Raw genomic sequence first — 22500 nt, forward strand, 5'->3', positions numbered from 1 at the left:
CGCATACAGTAAAGTATTAAAACACTTTTCAGTTGCAAATGTACACCCAGATATCCTTTTATTTACCTAAAACTTACTCATAGCGTAACTATTCAAAGCCCGGGACGCAGTGTTACCATACAAAAACACCACAGGCTGATGAACAGATGGAGGAAAAAAACAGAGTATAGACTTTTTTCATCGGCAAAATTGAGATTTCTCTCTGTGACTTTATTAGCGGCTACAATATATGAATGTGATTTCTTCCTGTGACTTTCTTCCCAGGCAAAATTAGGACTCTTCTGTGACTTTCTATCCCGTGACTTTATCGACAGCTACGCATGAAGCATATATGCATTTTTGGTGCTATGACTTTGGTGGTGTGTAGATAGAAGTAAAAGAGGTCATTCCGTTGTTTTCTGGTCCTCGTTAACTCCCGCCTGAGTCGAGTCTGATGTCTTCCTGACAGGCTCATGTTATTAGTAAGACTGGTTTTTGGGCACCAGTTCGGCACCACTCCCGTTAATTAATCAATAGTCATTATCCCTAATAAACAACGAAAATCCCTGAACGCTCTGTTAACATATCGTATTGATCTTTTCTGCTTCATTAATCTTTGTGACGTCGATCTACCTGTTTCTTCAACTAGAGTATATTTTATGAACACCTCCATTTCTTATATATATATATATATATATATATATATATATATACGTATATATATATATATATATATATATATATATATATATATATATATATATATATGTATATATATATATATATATATATATTATATATATAGTTAGTACATTAATGATTGCACTGATGATGGACTTCCTTCCGATGAATTTAGGATAATGAAAGATGAATGAATAATTAGATTTGAGGTGTTTGTTGCTTTTTTGCTGTTCTCGGTTAAAGAAACAATTTTGCTGTAGGAATCTAGTTGTTTGTGGCGCCTCTGTAGTATGTTTTGTTCATTTTGTTAATAGCCTTCCCAAAAAATTTCGTTTGTTTCATTTTTTAAATAATTTTAAAATGATATTGCGTTGTGTCACTTCAGAAAAATCTCGTTACCGAGGTTAGCCACGAGAGAAATTTACTACCTAGGGTTGTCTGGCAACTTGTTCTACTATACTGTTGCCGATTATCGTTTTCCAATTAATTTTGTCGCTCTTAGCAGTTGGAGTTATGCTAACAGATGGCAACTGAATTAGTTTGCTATATCCTGATGATTTGCTTTACTCCTTTTTTTTTCATCTTATTGTTGAAGGATCCTCAGTCTCCAGGAACTGTTCCATCACCTATAATGTATTTGGTAATGACTTTCAATTGAAGAGGTCAAGAATTCTCCATCTCAGTGACTATGAAGCGATCATTCATTGTCATCGAATTGACAGTCTGTAGAACTAAACCTATCGCTGTATTTGCATACTATATACATTCCTGGAAAAAAAGATGGACTTCCAATGATAATGTTGGCTCCAAGAAATCAAGATATCTATTACTCGTTTTGTAGGTGATGAATGTACGTTTGGATGCTTCCGCTCACAATTAGTTTTCTTCTTTTTTTACACACACACACACACACACACACAAAAACACTCTATTCCCAATTCCTCTTCTAGCCACCCTGATTTATTTCCTGGTCGATGATAAGTATTGATAGTAATAATTAATGGTCCCAGATACTGTGCGGACTTCAACCTTTATTTCTAACAGACGCTGATAATGAAGTCAAGACTAATGAATCACCAGGTTCCGCTGCACTATTGGCAGTTTCGTAAATTAATCCGGTATATAAATGATCTTTTCATTTAAAAACAGGCTACCAAAATCACTATGCGATTATACAAATGAAACTCTTTCTCTCTGGTAAATTTTGTTCTACTTTATGTCAAAGATTTAATAGAATATCATGACCACTGTTACTGTGACACCAGTTTACGGATAAAATCATACAGCCTGTCTGTCTGTCTGTCTGTCTGTCTGGCTGTCTGTTTCTCACGCTGCAACTGCGCTTCCAGTGTGGCAACCGTCTCGACTCTTATTGGGATCAGATCGTTTCGTTTCTGTTCTCATTTTCCTTTGCTTATATTAATGTATCTTACTTGTTATGCATTCTCCGATCAAAATAACGAAATGCAAATTACTATAACCTCAGATATTAACTTTCCCATGTTTAACATGAGCGAAAACTGACCTTATACTTGCACTACTTCAACAATTCAGGTTAGTTAGATAACAAAAACCTTTGATATGCTGTAATAAAAAACCGGTTGCCCAAAGAGCAATAATCAATTGAAGAAGGAATAAATCTGGAACAGCAAACTGAGTTCATGTCACTTAAAGGTGTCTTCAAAATCAGATCATGCAGTACAAAATGGACTTTGGTGCTTTCCGTGTCTTTTTTTTTCTTTTTTCTTTTTCCTGTAAGAATTTCAATGACGCCCTTTAACCAGAGTAAAGGTTACAGGATGTTCAGCATTTTTAACCCCATATTACGTCAATCTGAGATTTTTTGTCATCGAAGTTTTAATGAAAGGTGATCCAGAATATGGATTATGGAAAATGAGAAATATTAGCACGGTATAGGGAAAGTTCGCCCTTATTTGTCGTTAACTAAAGAGGGTTGTTGGAATTTTTAAACTCTTTCATTAGCAAAAACGACAAAAACCAAATGACTGGTAAACGAAATGAACGCCACCTTCAGTCCCGAAATATCTGAAAGTTAAGATGTATTGATTAGCCAAAAGGAAAGTCTAAAAGAATGATAAAAGCCATATGAAGGATTTTTGCACTGCCATCTTTGAAAGAGGTAAACATCTTTCCTAACAAAACCATTAAAAGATGAAACAGTGGGAATGCAAAAAGGTGACTATCAGTGGCTCCATTTTATACATTTTTAAATTCTCGGATAAAAAAAAAAAATTAGCATCGAAGAAACTCTAAATGTGAGCTTTCGCTTCCGTCATCTTTAACATCGGGACTTAAGATAATTCACAGAAAAGCCAAATTCAATAAATGATGGCAGAAAAACTGGATACTTTCAGTGCTGCAATATTTTACACCTTCAAGACATTAAAACGACAGGGAGGATGACAGTTTAATACCATTTGACTGAAGCTTGTAAATGCTTTGGCAATCAAAAGGTCACACTGGATCATTTCATCCCGTTTAATATATATGAAAAGGAAGCAAATTATACTTGAGAAGCAAATATACGTTTTCAGTTTGGCTACTTCTGAATGTGTGTGAGGGATTTTCAGGGTCTTTGGGCACCAACAATCGAAAGAAGGAGGAAAGCAAGTCATGCACGATGGTCAACTTCAGTATCTCTCTCTCTCTCTCTCTCTCTCTCTCTCTCTCTCTCTCGGTAGCGAAATGGCTCATTGTACACACGAATTCTCTCCTTAAAGACCGATTGTCTTTCTGATGCATAACATGGAGGAACAGGAGCCAGATATTCACTTTCGCAGTCGTCACTACATTACCCAGTCTCAACCGAAAATTAATAATGATGGTGAGAGAGAGAGAGAGAGAGAGAGAGAGAGAGAGAGAGAGAGAGAGGCCCAATAAGCTTTTAGTAATGATATTGTAACAAGATTTGGGTTATTGGAAGGCTCGGTCTCTGGGAAGCCTGTGAAAACTACCTTTGATGTTCAACTTTTAGAGGCTCAGCGTCATACAGAGAGAGAGAGAGAGAGAGAGAGAGAGAGAGAGAAAATGAATGAATGATCTGATGTGATGAGAGACAAAATGAAGAAACGTTTTCGCATGTTCCTGTTATCAAGAGAATGCAGTAATTTGCGCCGAGACAGAGAGAGAGAGAGAGAGAGAGAGGAGGAGGTGAAGGAAGACGGCTAAACTACAGAATGATTAAGAAAAGTGGGTAAAGGAAACCTGATCGAGTAAATGACTGAAACAGGAAGATTAATCCTCATTTATAACCTTCTTAAATATCTGCTGAATTTTTATCAAATCAAAAAAACTTTAAAGGAATTAATTAATGTTGAATGCTGGAGAATTGTTATTACACCTATCATTTAAGAGGAAAATTATTGATTTTAGGATTTTAAATGATACATAGGAAAGGAAAGAATTCCAAATGCGATGTTATGTACGAAGAGTAGGGAATTCCCATTTCTAGATACGGCACTAGAACCATAACTTCCATACGGCAAATGCTATCACGTGGCCTACCGCTGTCGAAGGAGACCTCAGAAATCTATTCTATGTATATAAAGGGCAATACCTGTTTATTTGCCTGTCTGTCTGTCTGTCTCTTTGTTTGTTCGTTCGTTAAGCACGCCCAGACTATGAAAGCTAGGGCTACCAAATTCTTGCCATAGACTCCCATTCTCCCCCGTCCCTGGAAGGTTTTAGTCAAAATCCGAAAAATTCCATATGTACAAACAGGCTCCCCACAACATGGGTGCTATATGGCCCCCTCAGTGATAAAGAGGGGCAAACCCCCTTGGTTATGGGGATCTGAGGGCTTCGCACAACATTAGGGGGCAGGAGGCCTACGCCCTTCCGACTTACCGACCAGAGCAGAAGAGGGTCATAGCTACCCATGGGCCTTGCTTTGGGAATGAGGGCCAAAAGGGCCAAAGATGGACCTACTGCATTCAAATCTGGAGTTACCATAACATCAATATCAGAGTTTGACTATAGGCTGAGATTTATCAAGGGCTGGTTAAGGGGGTTTCCACAATGGAAATCTTTTTGGGCAACCTGTCGCAACATGTATGCGTCTGCCGTTGGCCAGAGGTGCCTGACTGAGTCAGCTAGTGACGCAGTAGTATTGGCGGGAGAAAGATGTATGTCCAGGTCGTTTAGAAGTAAATGTGGGTTCGATAACACGTCCAAAGGACTGGTACAGCTGCTAGTATTATATACTTCTTCCTGGTGAAAGTATCTCTTGAGCGTGCTGGCGCAAGTGAGGATTCGAATTCTGGGTCGGATTATAGATGCAGGAGGGTGAGTGCTTTCAGTTCTTTCAATAAAGGGATAGAGAAATTCCCACGATATAGGTATCTCCACAAGGCATTGCTACCTTACGGGAATAGGAAAGATATCATTCAGTTTCCATTGCAGGTTATGCATCAAGTGTCGTGCCTATTACAAAAAAACAAAAACAAAAAAAATCTTTGCACCAGCCAATTTGGTGTAACTACGAGAATGCATAAATTATATGATGCTGATGCTTAAATGAAATTGAGAACTGCAATATCAGTCATCAGTATACCGATATATCTGTGCGTACAGAGGCTTTCTTTTCTATCGATAAACAGTAGTAAAGTTTATAGCCTACTGGATTTTCTTATACAAATGCTTTCTAATAGTGATAATGATAACCATACACCAAGAATGATAATTAATCAAGTAAAAAATATGCAGAAGTCTTTTCAGCACAATCGAGTTTTCTGTTAAGCGTATAATACTGTATGAAACTCTCAGCCACGGTTCACGAAAATTTCAGCCGCGACCCATGAAACTCTCAACTGTAGCCCGGTGGTGGTCTGTGTTTTGGTACATATAGCTGTGCCAGACGCACGATCATGGCTAACTTTAACCTTAAATAAAATTAAAACTACTGAGGATAGAGGGTTGCCGTTTGGCATGCTTGATGATTGGAGAGTGGAAGATCAACTGCGGCCCTCCAAGAGACCTCAGTAGTTTTTAAGCTCTGAGAGCAGACAGACAGACAGACAGACAGACAAACAGACAGACAGACAGACAAAAAGCCAACTTAAAAGGTTTCTTTTACGGACAACTAAAACTGACTTAAAAACCAAACTACGACCATTTCATATCAAAGACTGAAAACAAATAGGATCTCCTCTGCTTCTTGGTTGATGAATCTGTCAAAGACAGTGCAGGATATACGATAATTTTAAGCAAAAGGAAAGGTAATAGGTAATTGTGCTTTTCTGTTGACATGTTCTGCTGAAGAGGCCGTCACTCAAACATTTTTGACATTATCAACATATTGTGAAACTTTGGAACTAATATCAACATGAAACAGACATAGCATTAGGTCATTCACGGACAAATTTCTCAGAAACGACAAAAATGCATTTCAGGGTATACGGTAGTCAGAGGAAGCATGAAAAGCTCTTCCTTAGCGCATTCTTCGAATTCACGAAGAAAGGAGCCACTTTTATGTCATTAAGGTTCTGGGTGAGAACCTTAATGACAGAACTACTGACTGAATGTGGAAAGGTTGTCACTTACAGAAAATAGTTAAAGGGGGAAGAAGACGTTCACGAGCTTCTTCCCAGTCAGGGTGTACTGTTGTGTACTCCACACTTACACATCAGATATCGGTGTTATGTATGCAAAAAATTTCCAATTGCCAATATCAGTGCTCCTGCTAATTGGGCATTGCTGGGCTGCAGGTGGAAATAAAATGAAGGTCTTGTGGAATTATGAAAGAGCCAGCATCCAAAGCCCTTGTGCAAATGGTACACAGCAAATATTCTAAGCTGGAAATAAACAGCAGTTTGCAGTAAGAATAAAGGATTTCCTCATTCAGGAGTAAACTGTGTTATTTTAAGAACACGAGCCTATACCCAAAGAAGATGAACACGGGCCAAACCGTGATGGTAATAAAGAACACTTAGAAGCAACTGAAATCAATGAAGATTATCATCTCAATAGCAACCACTTGTCACTCTAAGAGTATATTAACATTACATTAGCGTAATTGTTTTGAACAAAGGTTCAATATACCGGTAAATCATTTTTAAGTCATAAGAAATAGGTAATGCGTGTTGTATATTAGTGCAGATTTAATTTTGATGATAATGTTCATTTCATAGTTACGAAAATCCCAAAGATATAGCTAATATAATATAACTCAATCATTTATTGAATTCAAAGCTTAGCATTTGCCTTCGTTTTTTTTAGCGGAAAAATCTCAATAAATGCGCATGATAGTAGCTTCTAAAACCATGTAAATCACTAACTGAAAAGTGTTTTGAAACTAGTCCCCATTCCTTTACGAAGATGCTAGTTCTTCATGAGACTTGATATTGGACACCACTTTTCCCAAATTATTTAATTGGGAGCAGCGCAAAGGCCGTGTCCTTTTTTTTTTTTCTACTTCATAAGAAACAACGCACCTAAGGGTATCAGAAACCACTTTTTCTGCAACGATTGGTTTCTCAGTTCTATCCAAAGAGAGCCACCTCGACGTGTGGTTTCGAAATTTTTTACATATCCATCGACGCTCCGAAGGCGCTTCGTTAACAGCGTTTATCTAACCCGTCGCCGCGGCGCCAAGGTATCCGACAAAAACTGGAGAATCAGAACACTGTAGATTTGGCGGTGGATTTCCATCTTCATTATGCTGTTTGTTCGTATTTAAAGATAACAGACGGATTATCAGAGGATTTGCGGATCGCACTGTCCACGGTCTGGCTTTGGTCATGTGTAAGAGAAAAATGATGTTTCCTATAATTTTATCCTTGACAAGCAGCCAGTGCTGTTCTCTTCCGACTAATAAAAAGGGTTTTTCAACCGCAAAACGTAGTTCTAAAATTTAAATAATCTATCTTAAGTGAAGTGAAATATACCAAGTTAATATTAAAAAGCATACGAAGAACGTTTCATTTTATCAATGTATGTGTTAGATATCGTACAATAATGTTTTCATGACATGATTTGTAACGGTCCTTGGTCTGACATGGCTAAAAGAACGCCACTAAGCGCTTGTGAGTCCCTGGACGAGAGAGCTAGACGCTGCATCCTTAGCTGATAGAAGCGCTTTCCATTTTCAAGTCATTTGTAACCTTCATTGACACTTGTTTTTTTTTATAATCATTGTTTATTGGCGATTTTCGTGTGAATTTCATCAATACTACTTAGGTTATTCGTTTTCTTCCTTTTCCGTCTTGGGTTTGATTTGTAGATAAGGATAACACTGATGTTAAAAACTGCTATGAAGAAATATGGAAACCGGTGACCCTTATTATTATTATTATCATTATTATTATTATTATTATTATTATTATTATTATTATTATTATTATTATTATTATTATTATTATTATTATGTGTATTTATATTTGTGTTGGGAAGCCCAAAAAGGCCACCATTTCCTTAAATAGTTTAAAATTGCTTTATATAAAGAAAAGGCAAAATGGATTTCAAAACTATGATTCATTCCAGAATTGCATCAGTGTTGAAACCACCTTATATGGATTTTATATTACTATTGTTGATAATAGTCACATGCTCCATAACAAATGGAAAATTAAAACATACTAATCGGTAATCTGTATTTGGATAACATCTACAGATGAATTTCATATATTCAAACTAATATTGCTTTTCAAAGAAATATTAATTTTTGTTTTAGTTTTCTTTTCTTCTTCTTCTTCTTCTTCTTCTTCTTCTTCTTCTTCTTCTTCTTCTTCTTTTTAGTAATTTCCTTCAGTTTTTTTTTTTTTTTTTTTTTTTTGCTCCGTGTCTCCCTCCTTATGTTTTCCCAGTTTAGTGTGAACACCGTTAATCCATGGTTAGCAATGTCCATAACTCTAGATGCACACATACACATTTAAGGTTATAGAAAGTGTTAAGCAATTCAGAGACAGAATCAGCGACACGAGAAAATCCGCAAATTTTTCTAGATAATTGGAAACCCAAATCAAATCGCGATACAAATGCAGGATGCTTACAAGTTTTATCATAGCCTCTCTTAAGCTGGAGAGCAGAAACATCCGCAGTCAGTCATTCAGTCTGATAAACTAGTCTCCAGGTTTACAGGAAACAAAACAAAACTCCTCCGGTATAAAGTTAGACGTTGTCTTTGGCGAGATATACGCAATTAGACGTCTACCTTCGTTCTGCATTTTGATTCTTAGCCGCTGGTGAAAAAGACTGGTTCCAAGCTTTTTTCATTATTTACAGATGATCTGGAATCAAAGGTTGTCATGCATAAGATTATTGTTAACAAGATTTGGCAATTTAACAACGCCAGGAGAGTTACTTCGTTATTTTGCAAAGGTAACCTTGGAGTCAAGGCAAACCGAACTGCTGTCGAATTCTGAGAAGGATCAAGGCGTATGGTGCTAATTGTCCCAGTAAAACCGCCGTGTGGTGAATGTGAGATCAGATGGCCTTCGTATCCCACAGTTCGTTAATAATTCAATATTGATATAAAACAGACAGCTACTTCGCTTCGCATCAGTTAAGAGCAGATCCTAGCAACAAGATTTGGTATTGTACTAAGAGACACATTTGTGTTATAGGACACGATCATTGCCCTTTTTTTAATAACGAAGGTGTCAGGACACCAGCCACCCTGTCGAAAACCGGTCTGGGATGAGTAAAAACTTGAAGAATTCACTTATCCGAATACCTTGAAATGAGCAAGAAAAACAAAGAGTGAAGGTGATCGAGCCCTTACGCCTTATCTCCTTCATTTGGCTTTACATGTGCATCTGATAACATCCTCTCGTCCTTCAAGATCTTCCCTGAGTCTTCGAAGAACTCTTTCTTCTACAGAAACCAGTATATCCACTTTTCTGAAAAGTCTACGGGGATTTCCTTACACTTAACACATTTTCCATTGACGTCATTCATCAATATACCTCTCAGACTCCGGACAATGTGGGGACCACAAATCGGGTTATAAAGTACATCCTTATAGTGCTCACATTGTAATAAATCCAACGGTATCTTGTTGCTACTTTTTAGATCTGTGCTTTGGGAGAAGTTCAGTGGACCTACAGATATTTTCTTTCTCTCTCTCTCTCTCTCTCTCTCTCTCTCTCCGACAATCACAAATGTCCGATGAGGAGCTGTATGCACTACTAGGACAAGAGATAAGCAACAAACTCTGCATAATAATGGGAGATTTCAATGCAGCAGTACTTTGGGACACGATGACCTCCGCATCAAACGTAAAAGGAAAGAGACTTTTAGATTTTGTAAAAAATGAATCCCTTCACCAATATGTTGACAAACCCACTAGAGGAAACAACATACTAGACATCGTCCTATCAACGGAAGATAATCTAGTATCTGACATTTCAGCGGGTGCAAATCTAGGCAAAAGCGACCATAAAATTATCTCATTTCAAATCAATGTTCAACATAAAAAAGAGAAGATATTAATGAGATTAAACTACCGTCAAGACCTTAAAAAGCATATATATATATATATATATATATATATATATATATATATATATATATGTATATATGCACATACATACATACATACATACACAGACACACACACATATATATACATACATATATATATATATATATATATATATATATATATATATATATATATATATATATATATATATTATAAAACATCTCATTTATCTCGGTCATGATGTCTGTGTTGGCTGTCCTGCGACGACTGGAAACCGTCCCTTACCGGATGTGAAATCTTCCAAGCTAAGAGGAGTAAGAAGCGTGGGAAATAACGGCGTTTAGGAGAGAGGGGAGATAGGAGGATTGAATGTAGGAATTAGGAATAGTGTAGGAGGTACTTAGTGCAGGAGGATATGATTGGTTGTGATGTAAGTCTTATGTATGTCTCCTTTCAACAGAAGATAAAAATTGCTTCAGACAACATTCAAGGGAATTGTTATAGGCAAAGTGGACACATTCTTTTACATGACTAAAATGTGACGGGGAAATTAAATATACATTAATTGTTGTCTGCTTTTTTCAAATTGTATATGCTATATTCTGTTTATTTTTTCCATCTGTCCATCCGCCTGTGGTTGTCGCGCATGATAACACTGCGTCCCGAGCTTTAAATAGTTACGTTATGTGTAAGTTTAGGTAAATAAAAGGATATCTTGGTGTACATTTGCAACTGAAAAGTGTTTTAATAATTTACTGTATGCAAATTACACCGTTAATATTCGAAATAGGATATTATTCAAAGCCCGGGACGCAGTGTTACCATGCGCAAACACCACAGGTGGATGGACAGATGGAAAAAACAGAGTAAAGATATTTTCGTCGAAGACCCTGGTGTGATTGTACTAAGGATATAATATTATATATATATATATATATATATATATATATATATATCTATATATATATATATAGATATATATATATATATATATATATATATATATATATATATATACTATATATATGTATTTAGGGAGAGAGAGAGAGATAGAGAGAGAAAGAGAGAGAGAGAGAGAGAGAGAGAGAGGAAGTATTTGTGTGTCTGAACGCTTAGCTTTGCGAAATCAGAGCGATCCATTTAAATGCAAATCACGTCCGAATTAGAAGGAATCTTGCTGTAGGACCGGATCGAAGTTGAGCTGTTTCTTTTCGCCTTTGTTCCTTAACGGTTTCAAGATCCCATACACCTGCCGTTATAGTATGTCTGCTTGTATTCTATAGCTCTGCTGATAGAAGTCAAAATAACCTTGTTCCTGATTTTATTACTCTGCTATTTGTTTGTTTTTTTTTTGTCTTGTTTTTTCACCTTTGGTTTTGTCATCAGTCGAAACTGTGGTCTTACAGTTATGTATTCGAATAAAAACTCGTTATTGTTACAATGTTGTTGTGTCTTTGTTGTTTTTTCCCCCTATTTATATGTTTATAAACGTGTTTGGTTTGTATAAATATTAAGGCAACAGAAATCTTGAGGTCCCTCTCCCCTCTCCCTTTCTCATCTTTATTATATTATTATACAAACAGGTTCTGACGCGCACATCCACTGTCTCATTCTATTGCTTATCTCTCCCTCCAGTGTGCGTGTTGGCGGTGTTGTATATTGATTACAAATCATTTTTTATAGACCCACTAGAATCTGCTCCTCCTCTCTTATGTGCCAATGTCTGTGTTTATGTCTGTGTATGTATGCGTGTATGTATGCGCGCGTGTGTGCGTAGTTGAAAGCAGATTATAAAACTCAAACATCTGTATTAGTGCATGTGAGTTATTAGCGGAATGGTCTATAGAATCAAAATTGTATAGCATATGTTGCCAACTATTTCACTTCTCCTATCGTATTGTCAGTTTTTCTTTAGAAGTCATTCGAGCGCTGATTAATATAGCAAAATAATAATAATACTCTATTTGGAATATGATAGAAAAAAGTAGTGGTGCGAGAGACTACATTTTGATTTATTATTAGACAAACGAGTTTACAGAAAAAAATACAATTATCACAACCAAAGTGGATATCCATCCCTCTGTGTATCTTACAATAAAAAAAAAGAAAAAAAAAAAGTCATACAACTAGATCTAAAAACATGCGTAAATAAGTTCAAAACAAAGATATTATTCGCCATCGAAGTGGTCAACAAACTGCACGTATCATTCCAGATATAGGACAAACAAGAAGAAGCAGTTTTATCTATCGGTAGAGTATTCTGTGCCATTCATCATGCAATGCAAATAATAAAGACGCATCACTGTCTTTTAGCAATCGTATCAAAGCATTATTTCGTTTATGCTATCCTTGTTTTAGACTAAATACTTCTTGGTGCCGAATAACATCACGATCAGGCAAACCCAGCGTCACAAAAACTTGGGAAGCATTACTACTTATCATATCATTCTGACACTCTTTGTCGTACAAAAGGTTTTGAATAACAGCTTTAGTTTCATCATCAAGGAAATTTAATTTTCCTATAAGCATATTCCCTCTTACACAGAGCTTTCGACTCTTGTTCAATATCTTCATTACTTTTATTGTTACTTGTAATTATGTGGCCCACATACGAGATTGAATTTACTGATTGTAAGAAGTCATTTTGCAATGAAATCCTTGGGTATTTTTTTTTTTTTTTGTTATTACATGAAGGAATCAACATGCACACATCTTTGCTTGTGTCTACATAAACGTTGAAAAGATAGGGTGACAGAATGCCTCCTTGTCTCAAGCCATTACTGCTACCGAAAGAGCTAGAAAATTGATCATCCCATTGAACAACAAAATTTTGAAAGTTAAACCATTAGGCAAGTAACTCGACATCGTGTTTAGGTACTTCGGCACAACAATTCATCAAACAGCTTCCAATAGTTCACCCGATCAAATGCTGCTTTGGCATCGAAAATGCTTATAAATACAAGCGTATATTGTACGTGGTAATAATTGGTAAAATTTTTTAAAGCATAAACACATAATTATGTGCCTAGATCTGGTTTAAACACAAACTGATGCTCACTTGTACATAAACATCCTCTTATTCTAGCATTTTAGAAATAAAAGTGTGTAGAAATCGCGGTGGGTCTATAGTTGTTTTTAACCGCTGGGTCTTTAGTTCAGTCTTTAAAAAGTGGACTATTATAACCACTTTCATAACAGAGGTAGACGAAAACGAATGTATAAGGAATGAATTAAAACAGAGGCATACTAACAGTAGCAAATAGTCTGGAGCATACTTATAGACTTCCCCAGGGATGCAATCAGAGCCCACTGCTTCATTGATCGACGAAGAATGAGCAGTTTCCTTCACCATATTAATATTAAGAGTGATTTATTTCAAGTTACCATCTCTTATTTCAAGTTTTTTTTCTACAGTATTCTTAGTAATACTATCTTGAATGATATTCAAGCAGACTGTCAATGCATTTCGCGCAAAAGGAGTACTTGCTTAAACCTACGGCCTCATCGATTTTATGGGGGATAGTGGTGCATTTCTTTTAGTCAGCAATTTAACGTTTGACCAAAAACGTTTCATACTCTTAGAGACTAGACTCTGACAAGTGCTCTCGCTCTTAATTGCTCCTCATGGTCTCGACACCATTTAAGTGTTTGTTTAAACCTGAAATGAGTCAGTCACATACGCAGTGCCCAGGACCCTTCTCTCGGAGGCCCATTCATCCTCCAGGAGAGGAATACGGCTCGAGCAATGTCATGGGCCTTGAGAACGAAATCCGACCAGCCAGACACATCTTTGTACCTCCTTTTAGTGCCGAATGCTTCTTTTCCAGTGGCCACTATAGTAGTACACAGTTTATCATATCTGCCATTTATATAGAGTTTATGATAACGGAATGACAGCACCGAAGAGAACAAAAGAGGACGTGTAGGTCAATATTAACATTAGAGATCCTTACCTTTAAAAGACTAAAAAAACATTTTCTGCAAAACTTCAATACCAAAATACCAGATAATCATCTCGTTTACTGGCAGCAGAGTACTTAATAATTGGATCTGCATAAACAGTCGTTAAAATAAAGCTGTCAGTCCACGTTCTAGACACCAAGTTTAACGTGAGTGTAGGAATCAGTTGGCAGATTACAAGTATCAGCCAATACCATATCATGAGAGGCGGAAAGCGAGACCAATTCTTCATAAGAGTTTGCACTGGGAGCAGAGCTGAAATAACCAAGAATGCAAATTTTCTCGTGTTCATCATCTTCAGTTATAGATGATACTTTGCCCGTCTTCTCTAAAAATAATATGTCGACATTTTCATCTATATCATTAGGCATAGACATTGACAAGATGGAAGTATTTTCCAGCTAAAGAGAACCCCAAAATCCTATCGTCATCATATTCTACAATTTTGACAAAGGGGGACAAAGGAGAGATAATCCACCATATGGTCGGCCTCTCTAAAGTTCTACATCATCTTTCATTGAAGATTTTGAAAACACGGAAAAATGTCATGAATATTTTGTATAACCATATTTCTTGCAACGAAATTATAGATAACCTATCACACAAGCCTGTGATGTACTTAACAGCGTTCTTAATACCATGACAATTGAAGTTTGTAAATTTTAAGGTATCCATATCCATAAGAAAAAATTCAAATACATCATATATTCATACATATCATTTGCAGTCAGGTCCTGATCACTATCAGAGATCAGTAATCGCTTCTCTCTGCTGGACTTCTGAGTTCTGTTGCTGTTGATGCTGCTCTTCTGGTGCTTAAAGCGGAAGTTCGAGCTGGGTAAAAAGGCTTCTGGACCTTCACCTCCTCTGACCACGAGTCCAGCTGGCACTAAGCGAGGCACAGGGCATCCGAGGACAGAGGAAACCCTGTTACGCGAAGGATTCCGAGGGGTAATCTTCTCCAAGGTAATTTCACCATTTGGGAAAAGATCGCTGACGTAAGACTTTATTGCTTCTGAAGTTGTATCTGTTTGTAGATTCATGACAAATACTTTAAGGTGTGGTGGTGGGATGATCTTTAAAACAGTCCCCTTCCTGGTTCCCCGAAATAATGGAGGCCTACCTAATTTTTTCAGCTCCACTAATTTTTCCCGTCGTTCTTTGAGAGTGGTCGGAGATAACCTTCCCTATCCTTTTTCTCCATATCATCATCACTGCCAATGTCATCCGCTGATTTGCTAAACCCATTTCGGGCCTCAGAATATCACTTTGTTGATCGACGATTGCAGAGATAAGATCGGTCAGTCTTACTTCATTTGCATTCGGACACCAAGACGACATTGCCACTTGCAATAGGATTCCTTGCGAGACTTGGTAGCCCTTGGTATCCTATGAGGCAGGATTTATCTCTTCACTTCACCCTCTTCTGCAGTCCGAGTGGCTGATGATGAAAGGATGTTCCCAGAATTGGCCTCTTCTTCTTTAAAAGATTGGCAAAGAGTATTAAGTAGAAATATATATATATATATATATATATATATATATATATATATATATATATATATATATATATTTAACATACATCTCTTCCACTTCAAGGGGTGGCTCAGGAAGGTGATAGCCTGTTGTTCCCAGCAAGTCTCTGGTGGCGGGAGGTTGCCATATGACATTTTTTCCCTCTTGGTTGCAACCATCACTTATTCAAATGCTGATTCGAAAGGTATCACTGGGATACAAAATATTGTATCAGTTCCTTTAATGTTGCAAACAGTAGGCATATGTATTTAGCATTCGGTATTTGGCAATTATTCACCTGGACACGCGGCCACATGATTTTGGTAACAGACTGTTTCTGTAACTTGGTTACCAGTTGCCTTTGAGCAAGAACCCTTGGAGCTAGTCACTTGCTAATGCATATTATGGCAGCCGAGCTAAATAACATTCTGTTTGATGGAAATTGAAATTATTGTCGTTCTTTTATATGTCTTTTCGTTTAATAACTGTGGTATTATTTTTTTCTTGTGACTCATTATAATCATTTTTGTCGCTCTGGAGAAGGTTTTACTTTAGCACTCAAAATTGTAGTCCTATTTATTACATTTTGTTTATTTATCATAATCAAAATATATAAAAAAAAAAATTATATTGACCTATAAATGTTTGGCTAAGCCTTATAGTCCTTGTCTGATCTATATCCAAACTGGTCTATTGAACTTTTGGAGTTGCAGACGTACCAACCGAATCCCATATGGCAGCGCATTTCACCACCCTTCAGTTAAGCGAGCTGTCTGTAGTTTAAGAGAGGAAGCTATAAATTATATAATATTTTCGCTTACTCGCGGAGTAAAGCTACAAGCTACTTTGTTGTTGTTGTTGGGCCGGGGGTAGAAAGGCAAGGTCCCAAAGAGGTCTGAAAAAAATGTTTCGTGTTTTGCTAAAGATATAGGGATTTTAAGATAGGATATTTATGATTTATTTATCAGCATAAAAATGTAAAAAAGTAGTAATCTGGATAATAAACAGTACAGAAAAATTATTTCTAGTAAAACATATCATACCTTTTTTTCCATTTTCGTTGGTAAAACAACAGGCTACCTGTCTGTAGATTTTAGCACGTTCTTATTTATTTAATGTGCTGAATTTAGAAGCTATATTTCTGTTCAATAATTCGGTGCTTCCACCTATAACTGAGAATATATGAACGAGTTTAATTTATGTCCTTTTTATTTGATCCTTGTTGTTAGGATGAGTTGTACCAATTATGAGTATTCCTAGTAAGCTGGAGGTTGAATCTCGCCTTGTTTATACTTATATTTTATTTGCTAACTAAAATTAACGTTCTTCCTTTTAAAAGAAAGATCTTCAAACAGATATCAATCTGATAACATTAGAGATGTCGAACTGCTCTCCCGTGTTATTTGCCTAAACTAACAGCTCTTCATACAGTTAACATGGTTGGTACTGTTCATATCTAAACAAAATGGAAAATTCCATAATGATTCGGACAAAATACTTTAAAGCCTGCGTAAAATAAAGTTTTTTCTTGCAGATTTTTTTTTATTTGTGATAATTGATTGGAATTTTCCTATTTAAAAAAAAATCCCAAGCAAATTATTACATGGAAAATAGAAAAGAAAAACGATCCGAACGATATATTTCGTAAAGTGATGCAATATATAATAGTGTAATTGTACAACAGGTTTTTTAATCTCTATCCCTAACTACCGTTGACCTCCCCAAGAATCTAGCTTGGGTTCCCCACTTTGTAGATAACGATAATACTGATTACACGGTAACACACGCACACATGATGTTTAATAAAATCCATCAAAATCATATAACAGCTGTTTCCTGCTGATCCGTTTGTTTACTAGAGTAAACTACTCAACTCTCTCTCTCTCTCTCTCTCTCTCTCAGTACTGTACATATCCTTTAATGAATTACGAATTACTGTATCACAAGCATGAAAATACAAAATAATCCAAGAAGTTGACGACGCCTTCGAATGCATACGTACTTAGTACATGTATAATTTATTTTTTCTGCTTTGCTTGATTTACTGTGCAACTTTTAGTGCAAACTTAGTTTATTCTAAATGATTAGCAGAAATAACAGTAAACAAGAGAATATTTAATCTCTAACTACCTGCTTATTTCTTATGTGATACATATTATAGGTTTTTTCTTTTCTTTTCTATTTAGTACATGTTTACTTTATTCTAAGTATGATTATCACACATTAATGTAAACAAGGGAACATTTCATCTCTAACTCCCATAAAATCATTCAAAAGGCTTATCGCATATGTAAGCAAGACAAAACCCAACCTTTGTAGAATTGATCTATTAAATGAAAAAGAGCGTGTTTTATATATACATATATATATATATATAAATATATATATATATATATATATATATATATATATATATATATATATATATATATATCATATATATATATATATAGTATATATATATAAATATATATATATATATATATATATATATATATATATATATATATATATATATATATATATATTTATTTTATATTAATGATATATATATTATATATGTGTTTAACATTTGTTTGTAATGATATATTATATTACATATATATATAATATATATATAATAATATATATAGATAATATATATATCTATTATATATCTATATATATAGGCAGTCCCCAGTATATGAAGGGTCCGACTTACTATGTTCCGAGGTTACGATGCTTTTCAAATATATAAATCAGAAATTATTCTCCAGTTTACTACTCATATTCTAGGGTTACAGTACTTACAACTCTGATCCAACAGAAAAAACATGAATCCAACACAGCAAAATAATAAAAAATTTAGAGGAGGTTTTTTTTGTTAGGATTTTTGAGGATTTTTCATGATGTTCTAGTTTACATTGTAAACAGGGGACTACCATATATATATATATATATATATATATATATATATATATATATATATATATATATATATATATATATATATGTGTGTGTGTGTGTGTGTGTGTGTGTGTTTACGTGTGTGTGTGTGTGAGCATGTGTGTATGTATGTTTGCTTATTTTTCCACCTACACATTTACCTTAATGAATAGGTTGCAATGCTGGTCAGTTACAGCTCTCTGGTTTGTTCAGCAAGTCTTCTTAGGGATGAGGTAGCTAACACCACTCTCTCTCTCTCTCTCTCTCTCTCTCTCTCTCTCTCTCTCTCTCTCTCTCTCTTGACCCCACCAGAGGCTGGTACCCATTGCAGAAAATGTTGATCTAGTGGCCCTATGGCACCAGACTCGATTCACCTTCTAGTGTTCAGAGTTTGAGCCTGGTTATAGCGAATCACCCTAAAATGTGCCTGGGCAGAGAGATGTTAAAATTCATGAGATGCCCATGATAAATTTTGTGACTGGATATAATTATGCAATAATGGTCATGGACTTTGGTAAGCCAAGTGTTCCTGAAATCCTAGATCATCTTTAATTGGACTTCATGGAACTCCTGGGTTACTAACTCTGATCTGACAGTTGTGAAATCTTTGGTTATTTTTCTTGAGTTTATTCAAATAAATCTGGAAATAGATTCTTTCATAGGACTTAGGAATTTCTGCTGTATTGCCTCTGATACTGCAGTGCTTTTTGGAAAATTATTGAGAACTCTTTTGATGAAATCGTGCAGCATGCAAAGAATTTTGTATCCAGCAGAACTTTTGGCAAATAACATGATATTTCTTATATCGAGTAATATTTTGCAGGAATCCTCCTGTATTTCCTTATGTAAGATGGATGAATGTCAGGAAATACTTGTACATTAGGACAATCTTTGACATGGCTATACATTTTTATTTGCTTAAAATATTTCAGAAGTCTCATTGTTGTTTCTTTTTTATGATTTCTATTCCAGTCGACGGGGTGGCTGAGCTTCTTAGTGCCAGCATGGCCGCCCGCATAGACCACACCCGCGAGGCCGGCCATCTTCCAGCACGAGCACGCCCTCCATCTCACGCCCACGTCTCTGATTCATCTTCCTCCAACATCACCACCACCACCACTACTACTACTACTACTATTACGAACAGCCCTGCCACCGCCCTCTCTTCATCATCATCATCTTCTGTTGCTAACACCGTCAATATCACTGAGAATCCTCTCACAAACGTTAGCTTACAAAAACAGCAACAGCAGGAGCAGGAGTCAAAAGTCTCCAACATCACCACCACTTCCTCCTCCACCACCACCCAGCACAGCAGCAGCACCAACGAACTCCCCCAATATCACAGATCTCAACACTTCTGACCTCAACAAGCCAACCAACCCGACGATGTCCGACACCAGCCGACCTGATGTGACCCAGTGCGACCCTTCGAAGACGGACACAATGGCATTACCTCCTTCCGCTCAGCCTAATTCTGATCCTCCGCCCTCGTATCAAGTCGCCAGCAGCCTTGCCTCTGGAAAGGTAAGAATATGATATGCAGCATACTTAAAGGCACATTCATTTCCATGTAAAAATTGAAGTTGATAATTACTCTTAATGAATGGCATTATTTAGAAATAATTGGTCATTCCATTCTTATTTTCATAGGTTCCTCGGAACTAGTAATTACGGTGTGTTTTTTTTAAATGTGTGTTAATTTTGTTTTATTCATTAAGCCCAGTGCTGAATTGGAATCTGAGATAGTAGTTACTAATTTAAATGTCTGTTGGAATCAGTGATTACAATGCAACTAATTTAACCCTTAAACGCCGAAGCGGTAAAAATAAAAAACTCCCCCGAATGCTGGAGCCGGTTTTGAGTGAGCGCGGAAGAGGAAAAAATAATTTTTTCAAAAAATCACAGTGCGCTTAGTTTTGAAGATTAAGAGTTCAATTTTGACTCCTTTTTTTGTCATTGCCTGAAGTTTAGTATGCAATCATCAGAAATGAAAAATAATATCATTATCATATGTAAATAATGCGATATATGGTAGCAAAAAAAAGAAAATTCATACATAATTGTATTAAAATCACGCTGTGCAAAAAACGGTAAAAGCTAACGAGTTTCTTTTTTTTTTTCGTTGTATTGTACACTAAATTGCAATCTTTTTGATATATAATACATTGTAAAACAATAAAAGCAACACCGGAAAAATATTATCACAAAATGATGTACGAATTCGTAACGCGCGGACGTAAAAAAGTTTTTTTCAAAAATTCATTGTAAATCTAAATATTGTTCTAGAGACTTCCAATTTGTTTCAAAATGAATAGAAATGATTGAATATTACGATACTGTAAGAGTTTTAGCTTAAAATTGCAGTTTTTGACCATTTCCGACGAGTTAAAAATGACCAAATGTCAAAATTTTTTTATAAATTTTTTTTATATGCAATTATTTCGGAAATTAGAAAAGCTACAACCTTCAAATATTTTTCCTTTTATTCTACATGAAATTGCGCACATTCTCATATATAAAACTCTATGAAATACCTAATATGAAACGGAGTAAATTTTCCGAGAATGCGATGTACGCAATTCGCGATTTATGGCGGAGAATCCGCGCACGGAGGGAAGGAAAGTTTTTTTTCATAAATTCACCATAAATCGAAATATTTTGATAGAGACTTCCAATTTGTTGCAAAATGAAGGTAAATGATTGAATATTACTAAGATATAAGAGTTTTAGCTTACAATTGCGTTTTTCGACCATTTCTGTAGAGTCAAAGTTGACCGAACGTGGTTTTTTTTCTATTTATCGTGATTTATATGCAAATATTTCGAAAATGAGAAAAGCTACAACCTTCAATTATTTTTCGTTGTATTCTACATGAAATTGCGCACATTTTCATATATAAAACTTTATGTAACGGCTAATTTAAAATGGTGCAAACATTACCACAATCGCACGTATGATTTTTTCGGAAGAGTTACCGCGCGGACGTAAGGAAAATGTTATTTTTTTCATAAATTCACCATAAATCGAAATATTGTGCTAGAGACTTCCAATTTGTTGCAAAATTAATGTAAATAGTTGAATATTACTACAATATAAGCGTTTTAGCTTACAATTGCGTTTGTCGACCATTTCTGTAGAGTCAAAGTTGACAAAGGTTGAAATTTTGGCACTTATCGTTATTTATATGGAAATATTTCATAACTGATAAAAGTTACAATCATGAGTATTTTTTTGTTGTATTTTAAATGAAATTGCGCACATTTTCATATATAATACTTCATGTAACGGATAATTTAAAACGGTGCAAAATTTATGTCAAAGTGACGAAATAATTTTTGAGATGTGTCACTGATACTTTTTAGTGCGATGAGAAAGAAATTCGCGCTTGCGCGCCTGCGTAACGATTGCAAACAAAACAACGCCTTGATCCGTGAACTCCCAGCATCCCCCAAGGCGCGTGATTCAAAAGTTTTTGGCTTGTAGGCCTATAAGTATTTTTCCGCGAATTTTTAAAAAAACTTTTTTGAGTCGATGTATGGTACGTCCATTCGGCAATCTGGGGAGATTTTGTCTCGACGTTTAATACGTCCATTCGGCGTTTAAGGGTTAAATGTTTATTGGAATCTGTACCTGCTGTGTATTCAAAAAGTTTGCTGTTTAAGGATTTTCATTTCAACATTTATATTTTCAACAATAGTTTTTGGGCCCGTTCAGTGTATTCTGATACCAATATTACAAAGGACAATCCTACAAACTATTTCTTCCTTTACTAATACATCCTATATTCTTCATCTCTTTTTTAATATTTATATTTCATCAATAGAAACTGTCCTCTCTTGCTTATTTGCTGTCATTTCTTGATTGCATTTCAACCACTCTTTCACTAGTTTCTGTCAGACCTTGCGTCTACTGGAGCCTTACAGTTCAAAGATTAAGCTGCCCACCACGAGACACTTATAATGGAACGTTGCTGGCCACTAAGTGGTCAGCCACTA

General features: G+C 35.8%; 1 protein-coding gene across 1 annotated transcript in view; it reads left to right on the forward strand.

The window, feature by feature from the left end:
- LOC135202551 (sodium-dependent serotonin transporter-like) overlaps positions 1 to 22500 on the forward strand; it is a 344867-nt gene that overhangs the window by 199021 nt on the left and 123346 nt on the right. Inside the window, exon 2 of the mRNA XM_064232032.1 lies at positions 19475 to 20029. Coding sequence (XP_064088102.1) covers positions 19892 to 20029 — 138 coding nt within the window. The 5' untranslated portion in view covers positions 19475 to 19891. The remainder of the gene's footprint in view (positions 1 to 19474; positions 20030 to 22500) is intronic.

Source organism: Macrobrachium nipponense, chromosome 30 (assembly GCF_015104395.2).
Source record: "Macrobrachium nipponense isolate FS-2020 chromosome 30, ASM1510439v2, whole genome shotgun sequence".
NCBI lineage: Eukaryota > Metazoa > Arthropoda > Malacostraca > Decapoda > Palaemonidae > Macrobrachium > Macrobrachium nipponense.